The sequence below is a fragment of the Pinus tabuliformis genome, chromosome 8 (assembly GCF_031772625.1).
Source record: "Pinus tabuliformis cultivar Carrire ecotype Pingquan chromosome 8, CPIR1, whole genome shotgun sequence".
Lineage (NCBI taxonomy): Eukaryota > Viridiplantae > Streptophyta > Pinopsida > Pinales > Pinaceae > Pinus > Pinus tabuliformis.
Genome location: NC_142294.1, coordinates 619,307,066 through 619,334,120, shown reverse-complemented (window position 1 = coordinate 619,334,120; position 27,055 = coordinate 619,307,066). Strand labels below are relative to the sequence as shown.

At 36.9% G+C, this 27,055-nt stretch overlaps 1 protein-coding gene across 1 annotated transcript; it reads right to left on the bottom strand.

Annotated features, from left to right (window-relative positions):
- Positions 1–23,249: 23,249 nt before the first annotated feature.
- LOC149237025 (uncharacterized) lies at positions 23,250–25,858 on the bottom strand. Its single transcript, XM_089369121.1, has 2 exons — positions 24,413–25,858; positions 23,250–24,203 (listed from the first exon to the last, which is right to left on the bottom strand). The coding sequence occupies exons 1-2, from the start codon at positions 25,856–25,858 to the stop codon at positions 23,250–23,252; spliced, it is 2,400 nt and encodes a 799-aa protein (XP_089225247.1).
- Positions 25,859–27,055: the final 1,197 nt, after the last annotated feature.

Here is a 27,055-nt window from a genome sequence, read left to right as displayed (position 1 = left end):
ATATATATATATATATATATATGTATACATATATATATATATATATATATATATATGTATATATATATATATATATTGCAATCTACCTTGGTCTACCATGAGGGGAACCAGACCAGTGGTAGTGCCATAGTTTCTTCATTATCCAAAGCATTCTAAATTTATAGAAAGTTGAAAGAAAAAGACATTGTCCCATGGCCTTATGGTATCCAAAACAACTATAAACTTAAAATTTGAAAACCAGATAGACATGGTAGCAAAAAGAGAGAGTACTAAGTGCATCATCCAGTCTTAGGAGAGGTTGACTCTTCAAATACAATTGGTTCTTTGCTGCTCCTTAGTGAACATCCTAGACTTGGGGAATGCCCAAGAGGGCCCATATACACTCCATTCAGTAATCCAATCCTTGAGTAATGTGTTGAATCTTGTCCAGTATGGGTAGCATCTCCTCCCTTGATGCATTCTTATCCATTAGAACTTGTCCCATGAGCATCTTAACATGCCAATAAGTGACAATTGCATGCGGGTAGTGGTTGAAACTCTATCTGGTATGTCCCACGTCTGGGATCCAATTAACAAATTCACCTACAACCTCTATGTCCAACAAACAATGTCTCTCTCTAGCATTATCTCTCTTAGATTGTGAAATCTCCTTTGGAATTGACACTAATGTGCTTTCCTTGTACTTGCTTGCCAAAGTTCTTTGCTTGGCCCGAGTGCACCCCAATTCTATATAGTGCGTTGGCCCACACATTACCTTGGCTTTTTATGTGGCCATTTTATTGCTCAAATTATAACTTGTGACAAAGGTGGCTAGTGGAGCAAGGGTGGCAGAGTCAGAAGTGAGGATGTGAGGTTAAAGGTCTGAGCCCATTTCTTGAATACAACCTTGAAACCAAACTTCTCCATAACCTGTGAGAGGAAGGGGTCTTGAGAACTTAGGAGGACAATAGATGAATTTTTTAGTTGAAGGGTAGAAGGAAAAAAGATGGAACAAGAGGAAAATAACAAGGAAATTTTTAAGGGAGGGTGAAAAACTAAATTCAATAAAAACCACAAGAGAAATAAGAACTTGAGATGCCCACAAAGGGGTTTGGTCTTTAATAGGAAAGTCACCCTCTCAAACGATGAAAATTTTAAGTGAAAATTGGAGGCCATGAGTGCCCATCTATGTTGTTTGATGTGAGGTCTATGCATGCAAATGCTTCCCAGCTCAGGTAATGAATTTCTTGTATGTAGGCTCTTTGTATATTTGTGTGCTTGGTGGAGCTTCCTCATGGTGCAATAAACCCAAATGGTCCTATGGGAAAATGCCTCCCAACTCTTCCCGTCTCCATTTAGCTTTGAGGCGACAACTAATTAATTACATATTAAACACCATTTTAATCCATAAATATCCCTGTGTATAGAGATGAGTTCGATCATGATGGTCATGGTAATTGGTATTAAGTAAGGGTAGGGGTGTTGAGCCACACCTACCTACTATATAATTCTTGGTTGAGCAGTGGCTACACACACCTAGTTGTCCCCTCCCTATCACCACATTCGAGAATGTTTTCTATTACTTAAAAAATATGATGATAGAGTATTAATTAAACTGATTTAATATTTTATTTGTAATAAAAAATAAAAAACTTCGGTAATTATTTATTTATTTATTTAGATTTTAGTAATTTAAAAAAAGTCTTATGAAGGTTATTCAATTAATAATTTTCAAAAATTGAAATTTAATGTAATTGTTTGTATGACATTTTCAAGAAAGGTAATTTTTATCTTCACCTTTTTAATATATATATCCGTGTGTGGAGGGGTTCAATGCTCAATTTTACTATGAAGTTGGTGAGGTTTTATCATTGCACCAATTATCCAAAGATTTTGTCCCATAAAGTTACATTTAAAAATAATAAAATAATACTTACATTAACAAAGTAAACCCACCATAGCTCTATTCTTAACTCTCAATTTATCAAGTGCTTAGAATGATTAAATCTCTCAAGATACAAAACTCTTTTATATTGCAAAACTTTAAGACAAGTTCTAAGTGGAGAGATTTCATCCCTCTCGACTCTTGGTAGATCCTGAATTAAGATGGATATATACTACTTTTGTAGTAGTAATAAAATGTCATATATATCTATATATCTATATATATATATATCATATTGAAATATTTTATTTATGATTCAAAGTCCCCTTATTTATATTTAGAAGTAGAAGATATATATCTATATGATATATTATCTCTCTCTAAATATTCTATTAATACTTATTAGAATGTTACATGTCAACTTCATATTAAACACTGAATGAATTACAAATCCCCCTCCTATCTTAAATTAGAAAGCACCTATCCATGGAATAAAAACGCTCTCTTGTTAAAATCTTTTACTCAACATGAATATTGAAATATTTGATTTATAACCTTTATTAAACCTTTTTTTATTATTAATATTTTTTTAATTTTATATATAAACTCAATATTAATAATGGAATAAATTACGCATGCCTTCACAATGAAAGTGGAGATATAATAAATTTTTTAGATTAATAATATCATTTTTACATGCTATATGCCAACTACATATTAAGTGGTGAAGGAATTACATGTCTCCCAAAAATAAATTATTATTTTTTACTTTTAATTACTTTATATCTCTAAATAAAGTTCATGTAAAATTAAGTTGGAAATTGAATAAAGAGATTTGTAATTCCCCTCCATGTTTAATATGGAGTTGACATGTAACATTTAAAAAAATATTAATAATAATAAAAAGATAGTATATCCTATAGATATATGTTTTCTACTTTCAAATATGAAGGGACATGTATTAACATTTAAATATTTCAATGTAAACTATGTATATATTATATTATTATGCACTAAGTCTACAAAAGCTACTTTCAAGTATGAAGTGACATGTATTAACATTTAAATACTTCAATGTAAACTATGTAGATATTATATTATTATCCACTAAGTCTAAAAAACTACTTTCAAGTATGAAGCGACATGTATTAACATTTAAATATTTCAATGTAAACTATTAATATATTATATTATTATCCCCTAAGTCTACAAAAGCTACTTTCAAGTATGAAGGGACATGTATTACATTTTCATGTGAGAATAAAATATTTCAATGTAAACTATGTATATATTATATTATTATCTGTGTCATTTCACTGTTCTCTTTGAACTTGTGACCTCTTAGGAGGAAACACATGTCCTTAACCATTACGTCGAACTTGTGACCTCTTAGGAGGAAACACATGTTCTTAACCATTAGGTCCACTCAAACTGTATAAAAATAAAAGTAAAAATATTTTTATAGTTAAAACATTTTATTGGTGTTATAAAACTAGCCTCAAAATCTCTCCAAATACAAACATTTCTTAATATTTTGCAATCAATTTTTTTTTTTTACATAAATTTGATCCACTAGACACTTACTAAATTCATAATTAAAATTAATTTATATTGATTTTATAAATAATATTGATTAAATAAAAATAACAATTTTTTTTAATTATTTTAATTAAAATTAAACTTGTAATTCTCTATTTCTTCATTAAAGAAATAGAGAAATATTACAAATATTAACAATTTCTTTAAAGAAATTACAAATATTAGTATAATGATATATAAATTTTTTTTTCTTTCTATTTATTAATAATCTAACCAAAAAAAATTCACCATTATAATAAATTTAATTAATTCCTTAACTTTATAACTATATATATATATATATATATATATATATATATATATATATATATAAACGCATCAAAATACAATACAAAACATTTAAAATGAGAGCACACGTACCTCGAAAATTCCTCTACACCAAAATTAACTTTTTAGGCCACCGTTATTTACGTAATAAATATCTTTAATTAAAATTTAAAACAATAGAAAATAAATTACCACAATCAAAATCCACAAAAATATAAATATTTAAAATAAAAAATTACATTATGTGTCTTTTTAAAATAATTTATTATATTTTTAAAACTAATAAATTTCAACTTAATAAATACTTTTAATAATTGGTCCTGGGGTGTCTTAATACAATTTTTTGGCTAGATGTTTTTTATGACGTAAAGAAATAAGTTACTGGCCTAAGACCTAAACATCTGGCAGGAGTGAATCTCTTTTCTTTTTAAGACGTAGAGAAATAAGTCACTGGCCCAAGATCTAAACATCTGGCACGAGTGAAAGCCTACCCCTTACAGATCACCAATGGGTAATTCCAAGTGGCATGGTTTTTATTAAACCAGCGTAGATCCATCTAATACCAAATCTATCATGCACCGAGAGGGATCAAATCCATTGAGGTGCAAACCTTCTTTTTGGAGTGTAGAACTTGAGGAAAAGTTTGCACCTCGAGGGATTTGATCCATCTCCGCGCATGATAGATCCGATGTTAGATGGATCTAAGTTGGTTATTATTGAGGGAAACAATGTCACATGTTTATATTATCATTATCATGTATATGTTTGAGATAAACTTCAAAATTCACATTATGTTTTCTTTGCTTGGCATGACCATATCATTCTCTTCTTTAATTTAGTCTGTGTTGCTTGCCTTGAATGGTTTGTAAGTCTGTTTTTTGATGCTTTGAGTCGTTTGTGTGTTTATATGTGTTTGGATTTGGATGGTAATGTTTGTAAATGTTACAGTTGTTGTGTTATATTTGTATGTGTATGTAATTGTCTATTAGTGATTAGTTGGTGATGAAAAAGGGAGACAATCTTGTCAATAGTTTGCACGAGGATTGATACTACACATCTATTTCAATTAATTTTAGGTATCACAACTTTTGACAACTAATTAATTCTTAATAGTGTCCATCGAGGTATTACTGAATATTTCTTGATTTTTTTTTCTTTTTTTGATAATCTACAACCTCAAGATTAACAACATCTAATGCATCTAATGCAAACAATCAAATAGGATTAGAAATCGTCATCTACACTGAAATCAATGCATGTAGAGCAAGCAATCACATAGGATTAGAAATAAACATCTACTTTAAAATCAATGCATCTAATGCAAACAATAAAAAATAATTAGAAATCAACATCTACACTGAAATAAATGGATCTAGTGCAAGAAATCAAATAGGATTAGAAATCATCATCTACACTGAAATCAATGCATTTAGTGCAAGAAATATTTTTCCCTCTCTCCCCCCTCCATCTATATCTATATCTTCCTCCATCTCTCCTTCTTTGTGTCTCTATATCACACCCCCACACCCCTCCCCTACCCCGCAAACACACATGCTCTCTCTCTCTCTCTATATCCATCTATCTCTCCCTCTCTCCATACCCATCTATCTCTCCTTCTCTCTATCTCTCTCTTCTTCCCTCCCTTCACCTCCCATCTATATCTCTATCTCCTTATGCCTCTCCTTTGTCTCTCTATATCACCCCCAAACCATACACACTCTTTCTCCATAACTATCTATCTCTCCCTCCCTCTACCTCGCCCTCTCCCTCTCTCTTTCCCTTATCTCCCTCTTTTCCCCTTCTATCTGTCTTCCCTCTTACTCTCCTCTCTCCCTCTCTCTCTATCTCCTGTATCACTCCTCTCTCTCACGTCCTCCCTCTCTTCCTTCCTCTCTCTCCCACCTCCCTTTGTCTCGCCCCTCTCTCTCTCTTCACCCTCCAACTCTGTCACTATCTCCCTCGCTCTCTATCTCCCGTATCACTCCTCTCTCTCACGTCCTCCCTCTCTTCCTTCCTCTCTCTCCCACCTCCCTTTGTCTCGCCCCTCTCTCTCTCTTCACCCTCCAACTCTGTCACTATCTCCCTCCCTCTCTCCTTATTTCACCTCTCCCCCCTTCCTTCCATCTCTCCTTCTTTTTCTCTCTATCTCACCCCAAAACTTACACACAGTCTCTCCATCTCTCCCTTATAACTTTCTCTCTCTCTCTGAGTCGCTCTCTCGAATTTTCTCTCTCTATATGTATTTCTTCTTCACTCCCTCTCTCCCCCTCCAACCCCATCTCTCTGTTCCACCCTCTTTGTCCCTCCCTCTCTCCTCCTCTCTTTCAACTCCTCTCTTTGGCCCTCCCCTCTCGCCCTTTCTCTCCTACCTCCCTATGTCCCCCATCTTTCTCTCTCTCTCTGCCCTCCAACCTTGTCATTATCTCCCTTCCTCTCTGCTTCTCTCTCTCCCCCTCTCTCCTTCCTCCATCTTTATGTCTCCCTCTCTCTTACCCTTCTCTCCCTCTCTCACTCCTCTCTTTCTCTCTCTCTCTCTCTTTCTCTCTCTCTTCATTCCTCCTCTCCAATCTCCTTTATTTCATCTCCATCTCTCTCGTCACTCCCTCTATCTCTCCACCTCTATCACTCTATGTCTTTGTTCTTCCCTCCATATATATATAGAGTTAATATATACGATGATACATTAATATATATTATAATATAACAAATTGAATAATATATTAAATTTAATAATGTATTAATCTAAAGTTATTAAATTGAATAATATTAATATTAGATTTAATGATGTTTTTTATATGGCATGATAACCAAATTTATAATAAAACTACATCAAATTAATATTTTCAAATAAATATTACAGCTTTGATGTGGAAATATTTATGTCTTTTAAGATTTTAGTATATCCATAAGATATGGTTTTTTCTTTAAAATTTATTTTACAAACATTTAACTAAAAAAATATTATAAGATTTTGGAGCAAGATTTTATATTCTTTGTGCTGAATTAACCTTTTTCCTTTGATTTAAGAAATGATATTGGCTTTAGTAAAGAGTAAAGATGTTTAAAATTTTACTTAATTTGGAATTTTCATGTGCAATATTTTTTTTGTTAAAAGTAAATTTATGATTCATTCAAATTCAATATATGATAATGAGATAATTTATTATCCATTTAAATTATATATAATAATACATATTTATATTTTAGCAATTAATCTTAGTCCATTTTGGTTAACATTAGCGAAAATTATTTTTATTATTTTTTGAAAATATGACATACTTACGCATTGGGATCATATTAAGCTGTAAAATGCATCTCAACACAACTAGTAATAAATATCCCATTACTAAATTAACAACTAAATTATTTAAAAAAAAATCTCAATAATTAATAATTAAATTTTAATTATTCCTATTAATATTTTCACATTTATTTTCCATTTCAAATTATTATCCTATTTTCCTAAACTCTTCAGTCCATATTTTCTTTTATAAATTTATTTTCAAAACTAAATGCGATAAAAGACTTTTACTCTTTCCTTTTACTTTAATTTACTGATTCCCTATGTCTTATATTGTAAATAAATGTATATGGCTTTCATAAAGAATTAAATTAATATATATGTACTGCTCGAGCAATGAGATACTTGCGTTTTTTAATTAATATAAAAATATATCATTAATAAAGAACACTTATTATATTTATTATATTGAGAGCCCTTAATAGCAACATAGGTACATGTATTATATTGATGGTTCTTTTTGTCAAGAGGTCCACGCAATGACGAACTGACACAATGAAATAAATAAGATATTAAGTAGATTCCATAAGAGATATTTATTGGAGGGGAAGAATGAGTAAGTTATTATTATAATTTAATTTGTGAGTATGTGTTTACTAGTAAATTAGAGGTATTTGAACTTGGAATCTCGTGGTACATAAAGGTTAGAATAATAATTTATATACATATTTAAAAATAAATATATTATTTATATCAGAGCCACAGCAATTTGCTTAGTCTGCTGGTTGCTTTATTGACTACCGGTCTTCAGGTTAGAATACACTAGTTTAAACTTGTTTATTAGGTCTCCACCCAACCCAATAATGGGTCATCAGTTGATCAAACTTAACCTTTCCATCATATGCCTTATCTTTTCACCAAGTCATTGGGCCCCTAGGACACTTAATGCACATTTTTTTGGTTCAAATCAATGTTCAACAACCCAACATCTCGATAATAGATATCTTGGAGTCTCGATATCTATATGCCTATTCTCCTAATAGGTCAATAGTCAAGCCATTGAGCCACCAAACCATTAGGGTAAACTGAAGAAATTCAAAGATACCTACTTAGCCAATATCTCAATATTCAATAGTTTGACATCCATGTCACCTTTATCCAGATGCCACTTGGTTGCCCCCTTAATGCCATGTCAACACTACAAATCCATGTCATCCTACCACATCATGTTACTGCATCAACATGCCAAATTCGTACTATGTTAGCATGCCACATCATTAAAGATATACCTTGATGCCATGCCATCATGACATGTCACCTCACCATGTCAGTTGCCACATGGCTAACATGTGGTAGTTATAGCGCTTGTTATCTCACCATGTCATCACCTTGTCAACCTTCCATGTCAACATTGTATTAAGTTTCTTTGGTATCCGGAATGTGGAAATTCTAGTTCTTGTTAGCTTACCATGTCATTACCCTATCAATTGGACAAATCACCATATCCTGCCATGTCAACATTGTATTGAGTTTCGTTGATACTGGGGGGAAATCTTGATCACTAGGTCTTTCCCTCCCAATATCCAATCAGATAAAACTTAGTGCTAGATCTTCTAGACTTAGCCACTTTTAGTTGAGTTCTTGGTCACAACTCCCCTTGTTGTACCATACAACCAAGGGCTAAGGCTAGGGAATACCAAACCCCAAATTTCTAAATAGCCCAAATTTGAGGGGGAATTAGTCCTTGAAATTTCCCCAAGGAAAAGCATGCTTACAAAGAGGATTTCTTAGTCTATCCCTAAGGGTTTGAAGAGGTTTTAACAGAGAAAGTGACTACCCCAAAGACTTCTAAAATTGCAAGAGTCCCCAATAACCCTAAAGATACCCAAAATCCTTCATGTCACTTCCTTATTCCAGGCCTTCAAACTCTTTAGTAGACTTCCATCAAGTTTTTCTATGAACTCTTTAATTCTTTCCATTAGATGTTTTGATAAGATCCTTTTCCCTTGAGTCTCCCATTTTCAATCAAGGATCTTACGCATTCCTCTAAGTCCACATCATCCACAAGGCTCTTTGATCACTTTAATAGACCTAGAGCTCCTCCATATTGTCTAATAAAAAACCATGGACATTAACCATAACCAAGGCTAAAAGTCTATTGCTCCCATGCTTAAGTGAACCATTTAATTCTTTTCCATAATCATGAAAGTCACATTAAAGATTGAATAACATGCATATGAATACTATACATCCATTACAACTATAACTACTAATCTACATCATAACCAAGCATCACATAGATAATAATATCCATTCAACAGATAAACACATAGATATACACATTTCAATAATCATCATTTATTTCTCATGAAGATGATTTACATTACAAATTTAAAATCCACAAGGGCACTTTCCTTCTCAATATCATTAATTTCCTTTAACTGATGAAGGGTGAGCCAATTGCACCCTATAATAGGCTTAGCTAAACTAAAATATTTCTTGTAGTTAGACACCTTTGAGCTAGATCAAGAAGCCATGCGAGAAGTTCTCACTCATCATTACATGTTGTAATCATGAAGGCCATTTTCCTTTATCAAGTTAAATCATCAGTTCTCTTAGAACCCCACTAAGCCTAGAGTATACCTAGTTGTTATAGGTGGGTTCTCAGTCGCTCTACATAGTTAGCACCCCAAAGGGAAATTCTATCTCAGGATATCAATGTTTTAAGAATGAAGGCCATTCTCCTTCATCCACATAGAAATTAGCATGAGGCATTTTAACATATTGAGACAAGGCTTATTTTTGTTCATAGTGTGGCCACATTGGGCCTACACAACACAAAGATAGCCTTTATCTAAATTAATAGTCCCTTGGTGCTTCCCTATGGTGCTTTCATGCATGGTTTCAAAAATATTTGTCAGTAATATGGAGCATCAGGCTTGCACAGTGTGGAGGGAGCCCTTCACTAAGCCAATAGTCCCTTGGTGGCCCCTTTGGTGCTTTTTTGTATACCTCAGAAAAATTCCTTAGTAGTTCCAATTGACCCTCTAGCTTAAGCTAAAGACTCTAACATTGACTGATCCAGACTTATGCAGGAACGCAACAAAATACATATCAAAGAACTAAAATATGCTTACATACAAAAATCGAAATAAACTAGCTCGGGCGATGGTAGCTTATCTCTGAGAAGAGATGTGGGAGCTAAATGGCTCTGAAATATGTTACAATGAGGCTCAAAGGCATATTTATTATTGAGAAACAATGGAAAACCCTAAACATCCAACAACCTAAACCTAGGAGATGAAGCGACAAAACTATGGGCCCTGTTTGGGTAAATTGGTACATCAACTTCCAGGGGTCATAAATTTGGCATACGATCTCTGTTTGACATGCACAATACCTCGTTAGAAATATCTATCTGAGGAATACAACTTTCGACTGCAAACATCATCAAAGGCTAAGACTTGTGTTTGCCCGTTTTACCAAAAAATGTCGTTTAGGGCCTCAAAACGACTCGGGAAGATCAGGGCTCGAAAAACTACCAAAAATAGTAAATTGTGCTACAATTAAGGAAACTGAAAAACTGAAAGAAACAATGGTGGGGGTCCAAGTGGAATAGGCGAGTGGCCACCAATATCCACCTTGATCATTGACCTCGCTCATGAAATTAGGAAAGCTAAAATCACACGTAGGGTTTTTTTGGTTTACACATGAGCCTCCCCTCAGATCTCTATCTTTCTTTTATACTCTTGTTTTTTTCCACCCACCCCCCATGAACACTTTCCTCATTCCTATCTCCCTCGTTTTTTTTCTTTTTCTTTATGTGGTTCACAATCCCCGAAGATCGGTGACTACTACGTCCATAGAATAACTGTACTAGAAAGATCTACCCAAAAGGTGTTGATTTTTCCACAACACTCAAGAATCAAATTTGAGTCTAAAATCACGATAAAAAACACACTTAAATGCCACAACACTTCTACTTTACATAGTGAAAAATACACAACAATGAATCAACTAATGGTCATGACAATTTTTAACTTTTAACCTGCTACATGTTATATTAAAAACTTTAATACAGCAGTCTTAGGCTCCCATACCAGGGATCATGGCCCTTATATACAACCCTGATACAAGGACACAACTAGGGCTTGCTGTCAACAACTATGACCACTAATTTGCCCTGAATGGTTTACACTTGACCTACTTGTTGATGTAGCCCTTTCAGTCCACGTACCTTGAACACATTTGGCAAGTACTTTGCCTCCCCATATGTTGATCATTGCAACTACATATCCAATTGTTCAATATGCCACTATCAATCACACTTGGCTACTCCAAAATGAATAAAATTTGGCCCACTCAAACTGCATACTAGCAATCACTACTCTTAGGGTATTTGTCAAACAACCATTTTATCATTGAAATGACTTATTGCATTCACTAAACTGGGGCACACAAATATTCCTTCTAACAGTCCCTTCGCTGCTCCAAGGCTCACTATACATGAGCTCTTTAAACTTCCCACTAGCTATCCTTTGCTCCTCAAAGACACCAACACATAGGGTCTTCAACGAACTCCCCACTAGCACTGATATGGATGCCCCATAATCACTGCTCTTAGAGCTGGAATTTTTCCCTCTTATCTCTGATGTTGACCTCCTACAAATCACTAGACTAGGGCATGATGACTAGCCCTCTTATCATCAATACTCAACCCTTTAGGTCAATGAACTAGAGCCCAAATAACCACCCTCTTAACAATGACAAACTTTCCCTTTTCCATTATACTAGGGCACATCAAGAAACCACTAACAAACCTCCAACAAACTATACTATGATACTTTAACACAGTCCAAACTGAACCTACCATCCCTTAGCAAAACATCAACTTGGAAAGATAAACATACCTCAAACTAAAGTCTTCTTATTCCCACAAATACTTGGCCCTATGAAAAATGGAATCTGAGATTTTTAGCCCTAACTAGGGCTTCCTATGACAGCCACAGGGCTTCACCAACTCAGACTAATAATCCTCCAAAACCTGAATTATTCCTCCACTACAGTCCATGTCCTTCTGCGCTATAACTTGACCCCTCTTCTTAGTGATGTTCCATGGTAATGTGACCTTATACCATATCCTAATTAGGGCTTGACCCTCTTTCCATGCACATAAATAATTTTGCCCTATTCACATATAAATTCCACCATACATGCACATAAATCTGCCTTGCAAAATCAACCAGCAAGCTACCCAAACTTGACCCTGTCCAAATATAGGAGAGACCACAACTTCGAATTCTTCTTCACTTGGAAAATTCTCTTATGTTCCTACAAATACCTTATATATCTTTATCTAATTATTTATTTCACTTCAATGGTGTGATAAAATGAGACTATCCTCACTCATTTATATCTTCCCTTGGTGCAACAACTAGCCCTCCAAAGGGCACCTTTCAATCCTAGTCGACTTGAACAAAATGTCACTAGCCCAACTCATACTAATAAAAAATTAATTTTCCTCATTTGATCAAACCCTCCATGGTCACCTTAGGTCCCCTTAGCTCCTTTAAGGGTGCTCCAGTTGCAACAATGAAAAAACAATCAAAATCACACTTGGTTCAACACCCACAACTTTGGGTGTAAAACCCACTACTTGGGTACTTTTCCCACAAAACCATTTTGTTGTCAAACTTCTTAGAATCCCAACACCTAGGGTTGTGAAGTACCTCCCAAGCTATATAAATAAACTCTTTCTCTTAGCAAGGGAGGTACTTCAACTACAAATAAGTAACCATCATCATCATTGACGACACTATCCCAATCTTTGGCGTTCACCACTACAACATGCCCTATAGAATTAACCACACTATCTTGGTAGTGTAGTTGCCACATCTCGTCAGAACCTAAATATTTGAGCATCCATTGGGCATATCCACATAAATCTAAATTCCCTCCAAGTCTACACAACCTCCACTAGTTTACACTGCTACTTAACTTGTGTCCTACAAGGTCAGTCTGAGCTGCGGTCAAACACAGGCCACATCACCACCGCAACCTAGTCCTACAAGTAATCTCATCCTCTTGGGTTAAACACCAGATGTGTACATGGCTCCAATCTAGGATGTGTAACATCACAACCTAAAGAAGAAACTAGCCTTCCATCACCCTGTCCTTCACATAGAGCCAACTCGTTCATGCCAAAGCATCCCAAAAGCAGTCCAATCAATCCGTGACAAGTAATTAGATGTCCATGATCTATAACATGCCACACAAAAAACTATTTTTCACTAGGTTCTCCACTGATCCACCATAACTCCAGCCTATCTCACCACGTAGCCAGTCAAGACCACATCTCTGTGTCCTCAGCTAAATCTTCTTCTCCATGATCTAGACAATCCCAACTCCCTTTGAGCTACTTCGTTGTGCAAACTCTAATTGACTGGCCCTTCAAAGTATCTTTGATACTATGTTAATTTTCCATGACACTCAAGAATTAGGTTTGAGTCTAAAATCATGATCACAAACACACTTGCATTCCACAACACATCTACTTTTCACATCAAAAGATACACAACAATGAATCAACTAGTGCACATGACAATATTTAAATTTTAACCCGCTACATGTTATATTACAAGCTCTAATACAACAGTCTTAGGGATCCTATACCAGGGATCATGTCCCTTACATACAACCTTGATACAAGGACACAACTAGGGCTTGGTGTCAACAACTATGACCACCAATCTGCCATGAAAATTATAAACTTGAACTAATTGTTAATGTAATGCTCCATAACCCTTTCAGTCCACGTACATTTAACACACCTGGAAGGTACTTTACCTCCCCATCTACTAATCACTGCAACTGCATCTCTAGTTGTTCAATCTACCACTATCAACCACCCTTGGTTTCTCCAAGATTACTAAGATTTGGCCTGCTCAAAATGCCCACTAGAAATCACTACTCTTAGGGTCTTTGTCAAAATGCCCTCTTATCAGTGAAATGCATCCTTGCATTCACTAAACTAGGGCACACCAATCTACCTCCTAATAGTCCCTCCGTTGCTTCAATGCTCAATATAAATGAGGTCTTCAAACTTCCCTCTAGCTATCCTTTTCTCCTCCAGGACACCATCACATAGGGTCTTTAACGAAATTCCCACTAGCACTGATATGGATGCCCCATAATCATTTCTCTTAAGGCTTAAAGGTTTCCCTCTTATCTCATATGTTGACCTCCCGAAACTCACTAAACTAGGGCATGATGACCAACCCTCTTATCATCAATCCTCCACACTTGGGGTCAATTAACTAGAGCCCAAACAACCTACCATCTTAACACTGACAAGATTTCCATTGTCCACTGTACTAGGGCACATCAAGCAACCACTAAAAAACCTCCAAAAAACTGTACATATGCTACTTCAACATTGTCCAAGCTCGACCTACCATCCCTTAGAAAAACATCAACTTGGAAAGATAAACATACCTCAAACTGAAGTATTCTTCTGCCCACAAATACTTGGCCCTATGCACAATGTAATCTAATATTTTTTTTCCCTAACTAGAGATTCTTGTAACAACCAGAGGGCTTCCCCAACTTGGCCTAATAATCCTCCAAAACTCGTGTTATTCCTCCACTACTGACCTTGTCATTCTGCATGATAATTCAACCCGTATTCTCACTATTGTTCTAGGGTAATGCGACCTTAGACCAACACCTAATTAAGGATCATCCCTCCTGTCATGCACAAAAATAAATGTGTCTTGTTCATTGAGAAATTCCACCTTACATGTGCAAAAAAATTTGCCTTGACAACTCAGCCAACAAGCTGCCCAAACTCAACCCTGTCGAAACACAAGAGAGACCACAACTTTGACTTCTTCTTCACTTGCAAAAGTATTTTATAGAGACACAACTACCTTAGATATCTTTCTCTAATGATGTATTGAACTTGTATGTTGTGATCAAATGAGACTTGCCTCACTTTTATTTATATCTTCCCTTTCTGCAACGACTAGCCTTCCAAAGGTCACCTTTCAAGCCTAGTTTACTTGAACAAAATGTCATTAGCTCAAATCATATTAAAAAAAAAATGGTTTCCTTAGGTCCTTTTAGCTCCTTTAAGGCTGCTCCACTTGCAACAATGAAAAAACCATGAAAATCATGCTTTGTTTTGTGCCCACAACTTTGGGTGCAAAACCCATTGCTTGGGTACTTCAGCCACAAAACCCTTTTGTGGTCAAATTTCTCAGAAGCCCAACACCCAGGGTTGTGGAGTACCTCCCAAGCTATACAAATCAACAAAATGATCACTTTTTGTTGACTCAACCACAGATCCTGACCTTGAGAGTGTCGAAAGAATTGAACTTGTGACCTTTCAACAACAGAGGTGCTTTAACAACAAGGACTTGACCAACCGAGCTAACTCTTGGGGCTAATTTTTTGTCTCCCTTGGTTGTTATTAAAATATAATTACAATTGTTCTAGGTGTTTTCACCCATTTACATTTTCCCTCCCATACTAACATCATTAGAATAATTAATTACAATATTAATGGGGGATTAAAGGCCGGGGTGTTATAGGTTTTGGGAAAGAAAATATTTCTACTCTCCCTTCCCAAATCCTAGTTTACCCTCTCTTCTTGCATAACATAGCTCATTCACTCTTATTGGTTCTATTATCAGTACTAGGCATCATCATGTTTGTTGGTCACACAAGTCATTTGTCTTTCCTACATCCAAGGTATTCCCTAATTGAGACAGTCTCATTCTCATACTTACAATGGTGGGCTAGGTTAGGAATTATTATACCATCACCTTGCCTTTAAAATCCTAGCATCCATTGGAACCATGAAATCTCTATCGTGGTTGACTTGTCTTGATCAATAATTATGAGGTGGTTTTTTCTTTTGTTTCTTTTGTGGATGGTGTTCTTCAAGTACACCTCTATTTTGGGTGACCTAATGTTCACTTAGGGTTACATTCTATTTTCAATCATGAAACTTGTTAGCTAGGCTGCTAATTCCATATACAATAGGATGAACACTTGCAAGGGAAAACCCTTATATCTTTAGCCCTCTCCTCCTCGAAGACTCATAGTTGCTTGACTAGAGCTTAGCTAGACACAATTAAGGTCGCTTCAATTATTTGAGGACACTAAAAGGGATATTGAGAATATGGAGAAGAAAGTCAAATGGAAAAGACAACATCTCCCTCAGGAGAAACTAGAGAAAGAATTTGAATATTAGATTCATGAGCCTAGTTATTCTCGAACTAAGGACACCAAATTTTTTACACTTGGCGAATTCTACTGGTTCAAAAGGCATTTATTATGCAAATTGTTGAGAAGAGAAGCCAAAAAAATTCCATATGGGAAAAGCTACATGTTATGGATAAGAAATTTGACACATGTTATTAGGAAATATTTAACACTAAAATTTTAGTCACTACTCTAACGTACTTGCTTGGTTCTATGGTCTACCATGGAAAAGACTAACTCCTTCCCAAGGATATGGAGACTCCTCCTCTAATCCTATATTTTTGGAGGAGCCAATGGAGAAAAACTACAAATGAGGATGCCCAAAGCAAGAGTCTGGACCTTTAACATAACTTCTTATGTTTATCTTGGTCTCTACAAAGAGGGAGCATCAACTACCCTCTCCATCATTGTTGTTATTCTTATTTTTTTGTTAATAATATGATAGGAAAGTATCTATTTCAATTTATAGAAAGATGGAAAACATTATTGTTTTTTGTATAATGGAAACAATGATATGTTGTCCTTCTTTTGATTTTGGTTTCCTAGATGGTAGGTTATAACAAGTTTTTTTTTACTCCTTTTTGTATCATATTAATACTAGAATCAACTAGCTTACCAAAGTATAAAGTTATAATCTTGTTGATAATTTAAACTATCATCCAAAAATTAAAATTATTTTTATTTTCTTAATTGAAATTTGAACAAAAAGAAATTAAAACCACGTTTTAAAATAAAAATAATAAGGAAAACCTCATGCCCTCTAATTTTAAAAGGTTTCATGGTGCACAATTAAGTGGGTTAAAGCCCATCCCCATCCCTTTCTTTTATTTCATCCCAAGGGGTGTGGTTCACTTGGTAAAGCATGTTATTTAAAGTGTTATGTGAAATATTATGATGCCCTTTTTTGATCACCCCAATTAACTCGCCTCCATGTTAAGGGAAACATGATGCACCTAGTGACTATAGTGGTAGGAATCAAAGTTGATCTCATATCACATGAGTACAAGACCACCACAATTACTACTTCCACTAATTACAAAAAGAATAAAAATAAAAAGAATATAACTCCACAAAAATCTTAAAATTTACCCAAAAAATAATTTATTATAAAAATAATAATAATAAAAAATATCAAACTCAAACACGCATTCATACTTCAAAATTATGCTTTTTAAAAATCAAACAAAATCTGGGATAGTATCTCATGTTCATGACTCAGTTAAATGAATGGTGAGATAAACTTTTCATAAAATTGATACATAAATTTTATCATTAAAAGTCTTTGGATTAAAATAAACCTTTCATACCACCTGATGGGGGTGTTAGCGATGAGATTAACTCACCACGTCCCTTACCGTCATTTCCATCTTGCTTGATCCTCAAGGGGATAGATGGCTGAGTCTCCCTTTGCCCATAACATGTTTTCTAGTTTGATTATGATTGTGACAACCTGCATCATTCTTTCCATTATGGTTTTGCATGCGGAAGTAACCTACTCCTAATGTTAGCCTCAACCCTCTTCAAAGTTGTATGCCATTACACCCTACTTGGTTTGCGGTTATTTTATTTGTGGGCAGCTAGCTAAGGCTTGGGGATAGTTGTTTAATTCTTGATTCTACACTTTCTAGGGAGGATTCACCACATGGCTCAAAATGGTTAGATTTGTCAGGGATGATGGGGGAAATTGGGATCAACTTATTTGCAGAGTGCATTAGGGATAAAAGATGTTGATAGGAAAATATTGGGTGAAAACTCTTCCTATAGCCAAAGCTAAAATTGTTATTGTAGAGTCATAGGTGTGATTTGAATGTGATTTCATTTTAGATAAAGACATTGTCACTTACATGGGGCAATTTCTACTTAAAACTAGAAATATTAGGATTAGGACCACCAAATATCTCTAGAATGTGGACATAAACTAATAACTCAAAATCATTATGGGGAAAGTTTTGGTTGAATACAATGAGGTTCATCAAGATATTTTTCTATGTTTAGATATGTTGCATCAACATATAAACAAGGTTAATTTCAAGGTCATAACTATGGATAGGAAGATGGCCAGTCAAAGTTGTGCAAAGCATGAAGAATTATATAGATTAACCCCTGGCAAGGTCATCAAATCACCCTCTGGATAATCCTACATTTGACTAGTTTAGTGGTAATTTTTCTCCTATCTTATACTATTTTTTTTTGTAAGCTACAATAGGACCCTTCTTTTTCTATTTATATCAAAAATAGGTTGAAACATGTACGGCGTTTGGTGGCCTCAACCTACCCAAATGGGAAACTGGATCTGTTGGCCACCTTAAGTTTTTATAAGCCGTCCAGTAACAAAAAAGAATAAGTCTGTGGATCCATGCCAAATAAACTTCACAACAATAACTACTAATCTGGTTCCAGACCGTCATTAAAAACTATTAACAGGAAAAGGAGAAACTATTCTCAAGGAACAAACATGGTAAACCATTGATTCAAACTAAAGGATTAATCTTCCACAATTTCAGGAGGTGCTTCTGCGTCTCTCGTTGTTGGAGCAATCTTCTTCAGCTGTTGCTGAATTTCGTCCAGCTTACTGTCCTGCATGAGCATAGTAATTTGGAGATTCTTCATTTCTTGCTTCATATTGGGCATGCCCTGAGCCAACTCAGCCATTTCCTCTGCAACCTGCTCCATTTCCTTTGCCAGTAACCGTTTCAGCACCCAATAGACATGTAAAGCCTGCTTATATAAGGTCATGCATCCCTTGGTGTTGCCCGGGTTAGGAATGAGGTTACCCCATTCTTCCATTTCAGGATCTGAGTCTTCCTCCATTACATTTGCCTCCAATTCTTGAATAAGCTTACGGATGTCCTCGTTAGTTCCTTCTTTGTAAGCTTTTTCTGCCTCTTTCACAGTATGTCTCATGGTTTTTTAGCTGCGTCTCTGACATGCTGGAGAGGAAGGCTTTGATTCCTGTCTGCCTGTTTGGTTATGTCTGCCTCTGCCCCTACGCCCTCTTCCTCGACCTGGGCGAGCCGTTTTGTTCTTAACTTCCGCCTGACTACCCTGGCCAACAACAAACGTTATGTTCTCTGTAAATTCTTCGCTTCCAGGCTCCTTTGCTTCCCTCTCCTAGTTCTTACCCTCCCCCTGCTGCGCTTTTCCAGTGGTCGGGTTATTCGCCAGCCTTCCTCCCCTGAGATAAGGTTGGTGGATGTTCTCGGGGTTCTTTTCGGCCTCCCAGACTGCTTATTTTACCTCCTCAAACTGTTCCTGATCATTATTTGTACAGAATCCCTGCATGCATTTACCCTGGCCTGCATGGCTCCCAGCCTTACTAGATTCTTCCCCAGCATTTCTCATCCTGCCACCCTCTGCCTTCTGACTGTTTGTAGCAGGAGAGGATTCCACACCCCTCTCGCTTCTCTTTCCCTCTGCAACGTCTAGCTCTCCCCCCTCTTCCCTAATATTGCTAAAGATTAAAAGAAATGCAAGGATTGGTTTTACGAATACATACCCCGTCCTAAGCCAAGTTGCAGAGAACACCAGTTCGCATCGAGCTCCCGTCGTCTCCTTCCCTTGTTGCATGATAACCTTGGTTCTGTCCTTCACCACCCTTGTTAACCTCCTTCCACCTACTCGACATCCCATCATCCTTCCGCCGCCGCTTCCTCCTACTTCTTCCTCCACTTCCCTGTCACCTCCACGCCTCGAGATTCTACCCTGCCTGCATGCTGCCCCTGCGTCCTGTGGAATTATTAGGATGTATGGTGGCCTGCTTTTCCACCCTCCTTCTTTCATCATTTTATCACACGTCGTCTCCACTCCTTTCACCCCAATCGGGGGCCATCTGTAACCCTTATCTTGAGTTTGTAATCTCATTATTATCCTGGGTAATGATTAAATTGAGGGTCTCCCATCGTGGTTCTTCCCAATGAATTGGCCATATACTATCTACCTTTCCTCCTTGTTCATTGCAACCCCAGTTAGCAAGGAAATCCGCTGCCTTATTACCATCCCTTCTAACATGGTTTATGATCTTGTAATCAATGTGTTTCATTATTTCTGCCAGGTCCTGAATTAGTCTGGCCGTCCTCCAACTCTTCGCTACTTTTTCCCAGTCCTTACCATTATTCAGTTTCCTGAGCATCTCTATTACTAGGTTCGAGTCTCCTTCTATTTCCAAATTAGTGTATCCATTTCGGATTGCTATTCTGATGCCTTGATAGACTGCCATTAATTCAGCTTCATTATTACTCATTATACCTCCCCGATCAACATAAACCCATCTTGTCCACCCTTGATTATCCCTGAAGATGCCTCCAAACCCTGCTAGCCCTGGGTTTCCTTTTGAGGCTCCGTCAAAGTTTAGTTTGATGAAGCCATCTCGAGGGCATTTGAACTTGGTTGAGCTCTGATTATGAGTGCTCTGATTTTTTTGCTTCTGAGGATAAACCATGCCTTGTTCTAGATTTAGGCATGCTAAGATCCGTCCTTCTTCTGGAGTTGCTTTCCAATCCTCTTGAGCCCAAGCTTCTGCTAGGATAGTTTCCCTTATAATTTTTTGGGTTCTCTTCCAAATCATCTCTGGAGGGTTGTCTTTGTTTTGAAATATTCTTCGATTTCTTTCTTTCCATATTAGCCACATGTTAAAACCCATCGCTAGACTCCAGGCTCTTCTGACCACCGGACTTGAGAATTGACCTCTCCCCCATTGATGAATGGTTTGTTTAATGTTATGAGGGTCTCTGTTTGTCCTCCCAAAGAGTTTCCTGATTTCTTCCCATTGTTGCTGAGCAACAGGGCATGTGTTCAAAAGGTGTTCTTGCGTTTCTTGGTCCTGTTTGCAGAGGCTGCATCTAGGAGGTCCATGGAATCCTCGCTTCTGAATCTGATCCCAAGTCAAAATTTGTCCTTTTCCTACTAACCATAAGAACAAAGTTACCTTCGGCCACCAATTGCTCTGCCATATTTGTTTCCACATGGGTGCATTTTCATCGTGCTCCTGTTGGATAGTTAGATAATAGGCTTCTCTAATCGTAAAGGTTCCCTTTGTGGATCTACCCCACCATAGTATATCTGGACCTATTCTAATGGTTATTCTTCTTGATTCCATTTCCCTTACAAATAGATCTCTCTGTTCAGGATCAATGTGACTATCCCATTCTTCCGGTTTCTTCCAGGTTCTCCAGGTCTCCTCTTGACTTTCTTCCTTCCAGTATTCACTTACATAATTTAGCCCTTCAGCTTTAGCCTTCTGACAAGTGTTTTGCAGGCCTTGCAACTCTATCATTCTCTCTCTTTGTTGCCAGGCTTCATCCCAGAATTTGGCTGCATTTCCATTCCTTATTTCCCAAAATGCATGTTTGAATATAATGTCTCTGTTTTGACTAGCTAGGTCCCATATTGTGGAGCCTCTTGGAACTTCCTCCAGTCTAAGAATACCTTCAGTGGTTGTGGGCATATTGTATTTTTGAGTCCATATTTTTTTCCATAGATCATCTCCACCCCTCATCCATCTCCACCACAGCTTCGCCCCCAGAACTTGGTTCAAAGTATATGGATCTCTAAGACCCAGTCCTCCTTCTTCTTTATTTTTTATTAGTCCCTAGAGCCCATTTCTTTTGTTGCTTTGGTCCTCCCCAGATGAATTTTTTGAATATTTCTGTCATTTTTGTACATACCCCTTTAGGAACTGCCATTGCCGAGAGAGGGTAGATAGGAATTGCTTGAAGAATCGATTTGAGAAGCACTATTCTTCCCGCTATATTCAAAGATCGGAAAGACCAATTAGCCAGTCTGTTCTTGAGTTTCTCAATGGTTTGCTGCCAATTTGCTATCTTCAAAGGATTTAAAGCTAATTGATTTCCCAAGTATTTTGTGGGTAATTCACTAGTGCGGAAACCCATAATTCTAGTCAAGTGGGCTTTGACCATGTCTGGCGTGTTGAAGAGGAATGTACAAGATTTATCCTTGTTAATTTCAGTTCCTGATGCTTCCATAAAGAGGTCAAGGATGTGTTTAACCCTTTTTACTTCTCTTAAGGAGACAACACAAAAAAGCATAATATCATCTACGAACTGTTGATGAGTAATTGGTAAGTTACTTCCCCATAGCCTCAGCCCTTTGATTTTTCTCTCTCTCAGTTCTTTTTTGAGGTATCATCCCAGTCCTTCCGCTGCTATGATGAACAAGAATGGGGATAAAGGATCCCCCTGTCGCAATCCTCTTGTAGCATTGAAAGTCGAAGTTGGCGTTCCATTCAAGAGAATGGAAAAATTGGGAGTGGAAATCATATCATAGACCCATTTTACCCATCTATTGCAAAAGCCAAATGCCATTAAAATTGTTTTAAGGTAATCCCAATTTAGATGGTCATATGCCTTTGAAAGATCTAGTTTGATCATCATTCCCATTTCCTTTTTATGTTTCAAAGAATGCACTACTTCCTGAGACACCACCAAGCCATCTAGAATTTGTCTCCCTTCCACAAACCCAGTCTGTTTCGGGGAGATAATACTAGATAGGATTAGTTTCAGTCTCTTAGCCATCAGTGTGGCTATAATCTTATAGATTACATTACAAAGAGCAATAGGTCGAAAACCCTGAGTGATTTTCTAAATGAGTAGATTTGGGAATAAGAGACAAAAGGGTTGAGTTGAGGCCAGGCCATACCTTCTGATGTCTACGCGATTCTTCTACCACCTCTAGGATGTCTTGCCCCAAGAAGTGCCAGCCTGCTTGGTAGAATTCCACTATAAATCCATCTGGTCCTGGAGCTTTATTTCTTTTCATCCCTTTCACGATTTCCTCCACTTCCTCCAGGGTTGCTGCCCTCATGAGAGCTAAGTTCTGGTCCCTGGTGATCATCCTTGGGATTTCATTGCATATCCTTCCTATAGCCTCTTCTCTATTCACTTGAGGTTCTGTAAGGATATCCTTAAAGTGCCCAACTAAAGCCTGTTCCATTTCTTCATGCTGGGTTAGGCGTTGCCCCTCCTCATTTTTGATGGAGAATATTCTATTCCTTTGTCACTGCTGGATCATGGCTTGGTGGAAGAACTTCGTATTCCTTTCACCTTCACGAAGCCAGTTTATTCGAGACTTTTGCTTCCATAGTATCTCTTCTTGTTTTCTTCGTTCTTCAATTTGGCTTATCACTATGCCTTCTTCTCTGATTCTTTCCTCGCTTCTGCCTTCTGTTATAATTTCTTGTTGCAGTATTCTCATTTTTTGTTCTAAGCGTTGCTGCTCTTTAAATATATTCCCAAATTCTTCTTTGTTCCATTTTTTAATTTTTCCTTTGAGTTCTTTTAATTTTAGTTGGAAAGTTTGCATCCTACTTCTTCCTCTTTGTTGGCTCTGGTTCCACCACTCCTCCACCTTTGACATGAACTGTTGATCCCTGAGCCAGAAGGCTTCAAACCTAAACAGGCATTTCTTTGGGCTCGCTTTGATGTCAATTTCTAGCCTGATTGGCCAGTGGTCTGAGCCCATTGCTGGGAGGATCATTGTTTCTATGAATATATCCCTATTTATAATTTGTTCAGATATTAAAAATTTGTCCAATCTTGATGCAATTTGATTTTTGCCCCCTCTTCTGTTATTCCATGTGTGGATCCCATTTATTGTGGGAATATCAACCAATCTTTGCTCCGATATCATATCACCAAAAGCTTCCATGTCTTGGTTTGTTCTTCTCAGTCCTCCTCGTTTTTCCGTTAGGGTTGTAATCATGTTAAAGTCCCCTCCTGCAATCCATGGCAGATCTGGGTATAGCCTTCGGATTGTTCCCATATTTTGAAGAAAGCTTCTGCGTTCGCCTGTTAAGTGTGGGCCATATACCCCTGTGAGGATTATCCATTCTGACGAGCCTATCATTCTAAAGGTGCCTGAAATAATTCGGGGCATACTAACCCAATTTCCAAATTGAACTTCCTCTGGATTCCACAGAATTGCTAGACCTCCTGCACTACCTATGGCATCCTGACCCATTAGCTCATAATGAGGATTAAATCTCCTCATTATCTCTTCCATTTTCTGAGTACTAATCTTAGTTTCTTGAATTATCATTATGTTGGGTTTATCTTTTTTCAACCTGTCTCTCAAATATCTCTGTTTCCCCTTGCTATTAAGACCTCTGATATTCCAGGTTGTAATTATCATTTTAATAATTTGGGAGGTTGTTGAAATACCTCTGAGAGAGGTATGACTCTTCCTGAATTCACCAGCATCTCCCCAACCACTTGGATGGTCTCACTCATTGGACGCCTACCTCGTTTTCTTCCTCCTTTGCCAGCATTTCCCATTCCTATACTTTGTGTACCTTGTGCACCTAGTTGTTCTGGTTGATTTGCCATAATTACTCCTACCTTCTCCTTGTATTTTTGGAACATATCTTTATATAATTGCTTTTGTTCTTCCGGTATAAATCTCTCATCCAGATGCCTCCATTCCTGTAACAGTCTCCTCATTATTTGTTCCTCTTCGCTTCCTTTGTCTTTTTGTGGATCTACCTCCATTTGGGTTTGATCTTTTGGTGAGTCCATGTTATCTTCTTCCCCTTCCTGTTCCGTATTTATTTGTATTGTGTCCTGTTCTTTTGCTTCTTTTGATAGTTCCATAGGTTCTTCGTCATTGTCTCCCTTTTCCATTTCCATTTCCTCTTCCTGAAGGGCCTTAAACTTGTTTTGATTTTCCAATAGAATTGTTTTAGCAGGTGGTTGCAGAGGGTTCGATCCTTTTAGATATTTCCTTCTAGTGAGCACTTCTTTGAATCCCTCTTCAGTCTCTCTGTTTGCCTCTGTTACCTTCTTCTCTTCCTCTTTCCTTTCTATTGATTCTTCAACGGTATTTAAAGGGCATTGTTTGAAGAGATGGCCGTATTCATGGCATCTTCTACAGCGAAATGGGATGTGCTCATAATCCACTGGTTGCTGCCATACCTCATCATGGTATTCTAACTCGATAAACTCCGGAAGCGGTTCTGTTATATTCATGTATACACATATCCTGGCATAAGATGTGTATCTCCCTCTTTTAGTGGTCTCAGCTACTTTGACAAATGTCCCAATTGTATTTCCTATTCCTTCTAGGATCTCCGGATCCCAAAACTCAATTGGGAGTCCAAATAGTCTGACCCAGATAGGTGCCGCTAACATTTTTTCCTTGTCTGGGTTATAGTAGTCTTCCCAGTGCCACATGAATAAGCCAACAGTATTCATAAAATAGGGTCCTCCCTCAAAAATCCTTTCCTTATCTTGCAAATTAGAGAATATAACTGTATAAAAACCTTTTGCCCCCAATTTTAGATCTATATGCCCCTTAGGTTTCCATCTTTGTTGTATCCATTTGGACAAATCCTTCTCAGACGGCCAAAACCCTACGAACTTACAGATTAAAGCATGATCCTTCATATAACTTCTGTATTCTTCAAGTTTATTGTTAGGGATTACAAACCTGGGTTTTTTCGTTGCCCTTGGGAGACACCTGCCACTTAATCCTGCTTGCCATCGGGCTCCCATGACTGGAATATCTCTAGAGCTTTTTCCAGTACCTCTTTGCACTCCATTTCTGCTTGACTCCCCTGCTGCTATGTTTTTGTAGGAGGGGATCTCTCCCCTCCCAGCTTCAGCTACCATTTCTCTGTCAGTTCCCTCGGCTCTCTAACTCCTACCCTTCTCACATATCTGCAATCTGTAGTTCTTTGATCAAATGCTAAAGGAAGCAGGCTTCCCTTGCACCTGGTCCCCGATTCAGGTCTGCCCGAGGCTGCTCGATCCGAAACCCTAACCCTACTCTCCTGCGTACATCCTCCAAGCCTGCACAGTCCCTTCGAATCCTTTTGAAAATTTCTTTTTTTCTAAAAAATCTGTGGTCGCTATGTCCACGGAAAAATCTGGGCTAATCGCCCCTTAGCCTATTGGCAAGACCTAACCCCAAGGGCTTTGAGCAGATTCGATCCTGTGACCTCCCGATGGCGAGGCACGGTTTTTGACCAACTGAGCTAACCCTTGGGGCTCTCCTATCTTATACTATTAAAAGCACAGTCAAAATTATATTCTATAGCACTAGCAAGTACAAATGTCTAGCTTTTAGAAACAATCTCTCTTTTCAACACTCTATTAAATTGTCATATCTCTCATACCATATGGAGGACAAAGGTCCTTGCTATTTTGCTTTGGTTTCCCTAATGTTAAACTAACAACCTTTATTTATATGCATATATTATTTTCATTTTAATATAAAATTACCAATATAATTAATAAAAAATAAACTTTTCATAATAACTTATTTAAATATTTTTACACATAAAATTTCAACTATATAATAAAAATAAAAATAACCCCACGGGAAAATTTTATTTAAAATTTAAATATAATTTTATTAAAAAATTGGATACATACATATGGATATCTATGGTCGATTTTCTTTTAGGATTTATGTTTTCTATTATTTATTTTTTGGTAAGCAAAGGTGCATCATTTCACTATATCCAAAAAATATATACATTGCAACCTACCCTGGTCTACCATGAGGGGAACCAGACTAGTGGCAATGCCATAGTTTCTTCATTATCCAAAGCATTCTAAATTTATATAAAGTTGAAAGAAAAAGACATTGTCTCATGGCCTTATGCTAGCCAAAGCAACTTTAAACTTAAAATTAGAAAACCAGATAGACATAGTAACAAAAAGAGAGAGTATTAAGTGCATCATCCAGTCTTAGGAGAGCCTCACTCTTCAACTACAATTGGTTCTTTGTTGCTCCTTAGTGAACATCCTATATTTTGGGGAATGCCCAAGAGGGCCCATATACACTCCATTAAGTAATCCAGT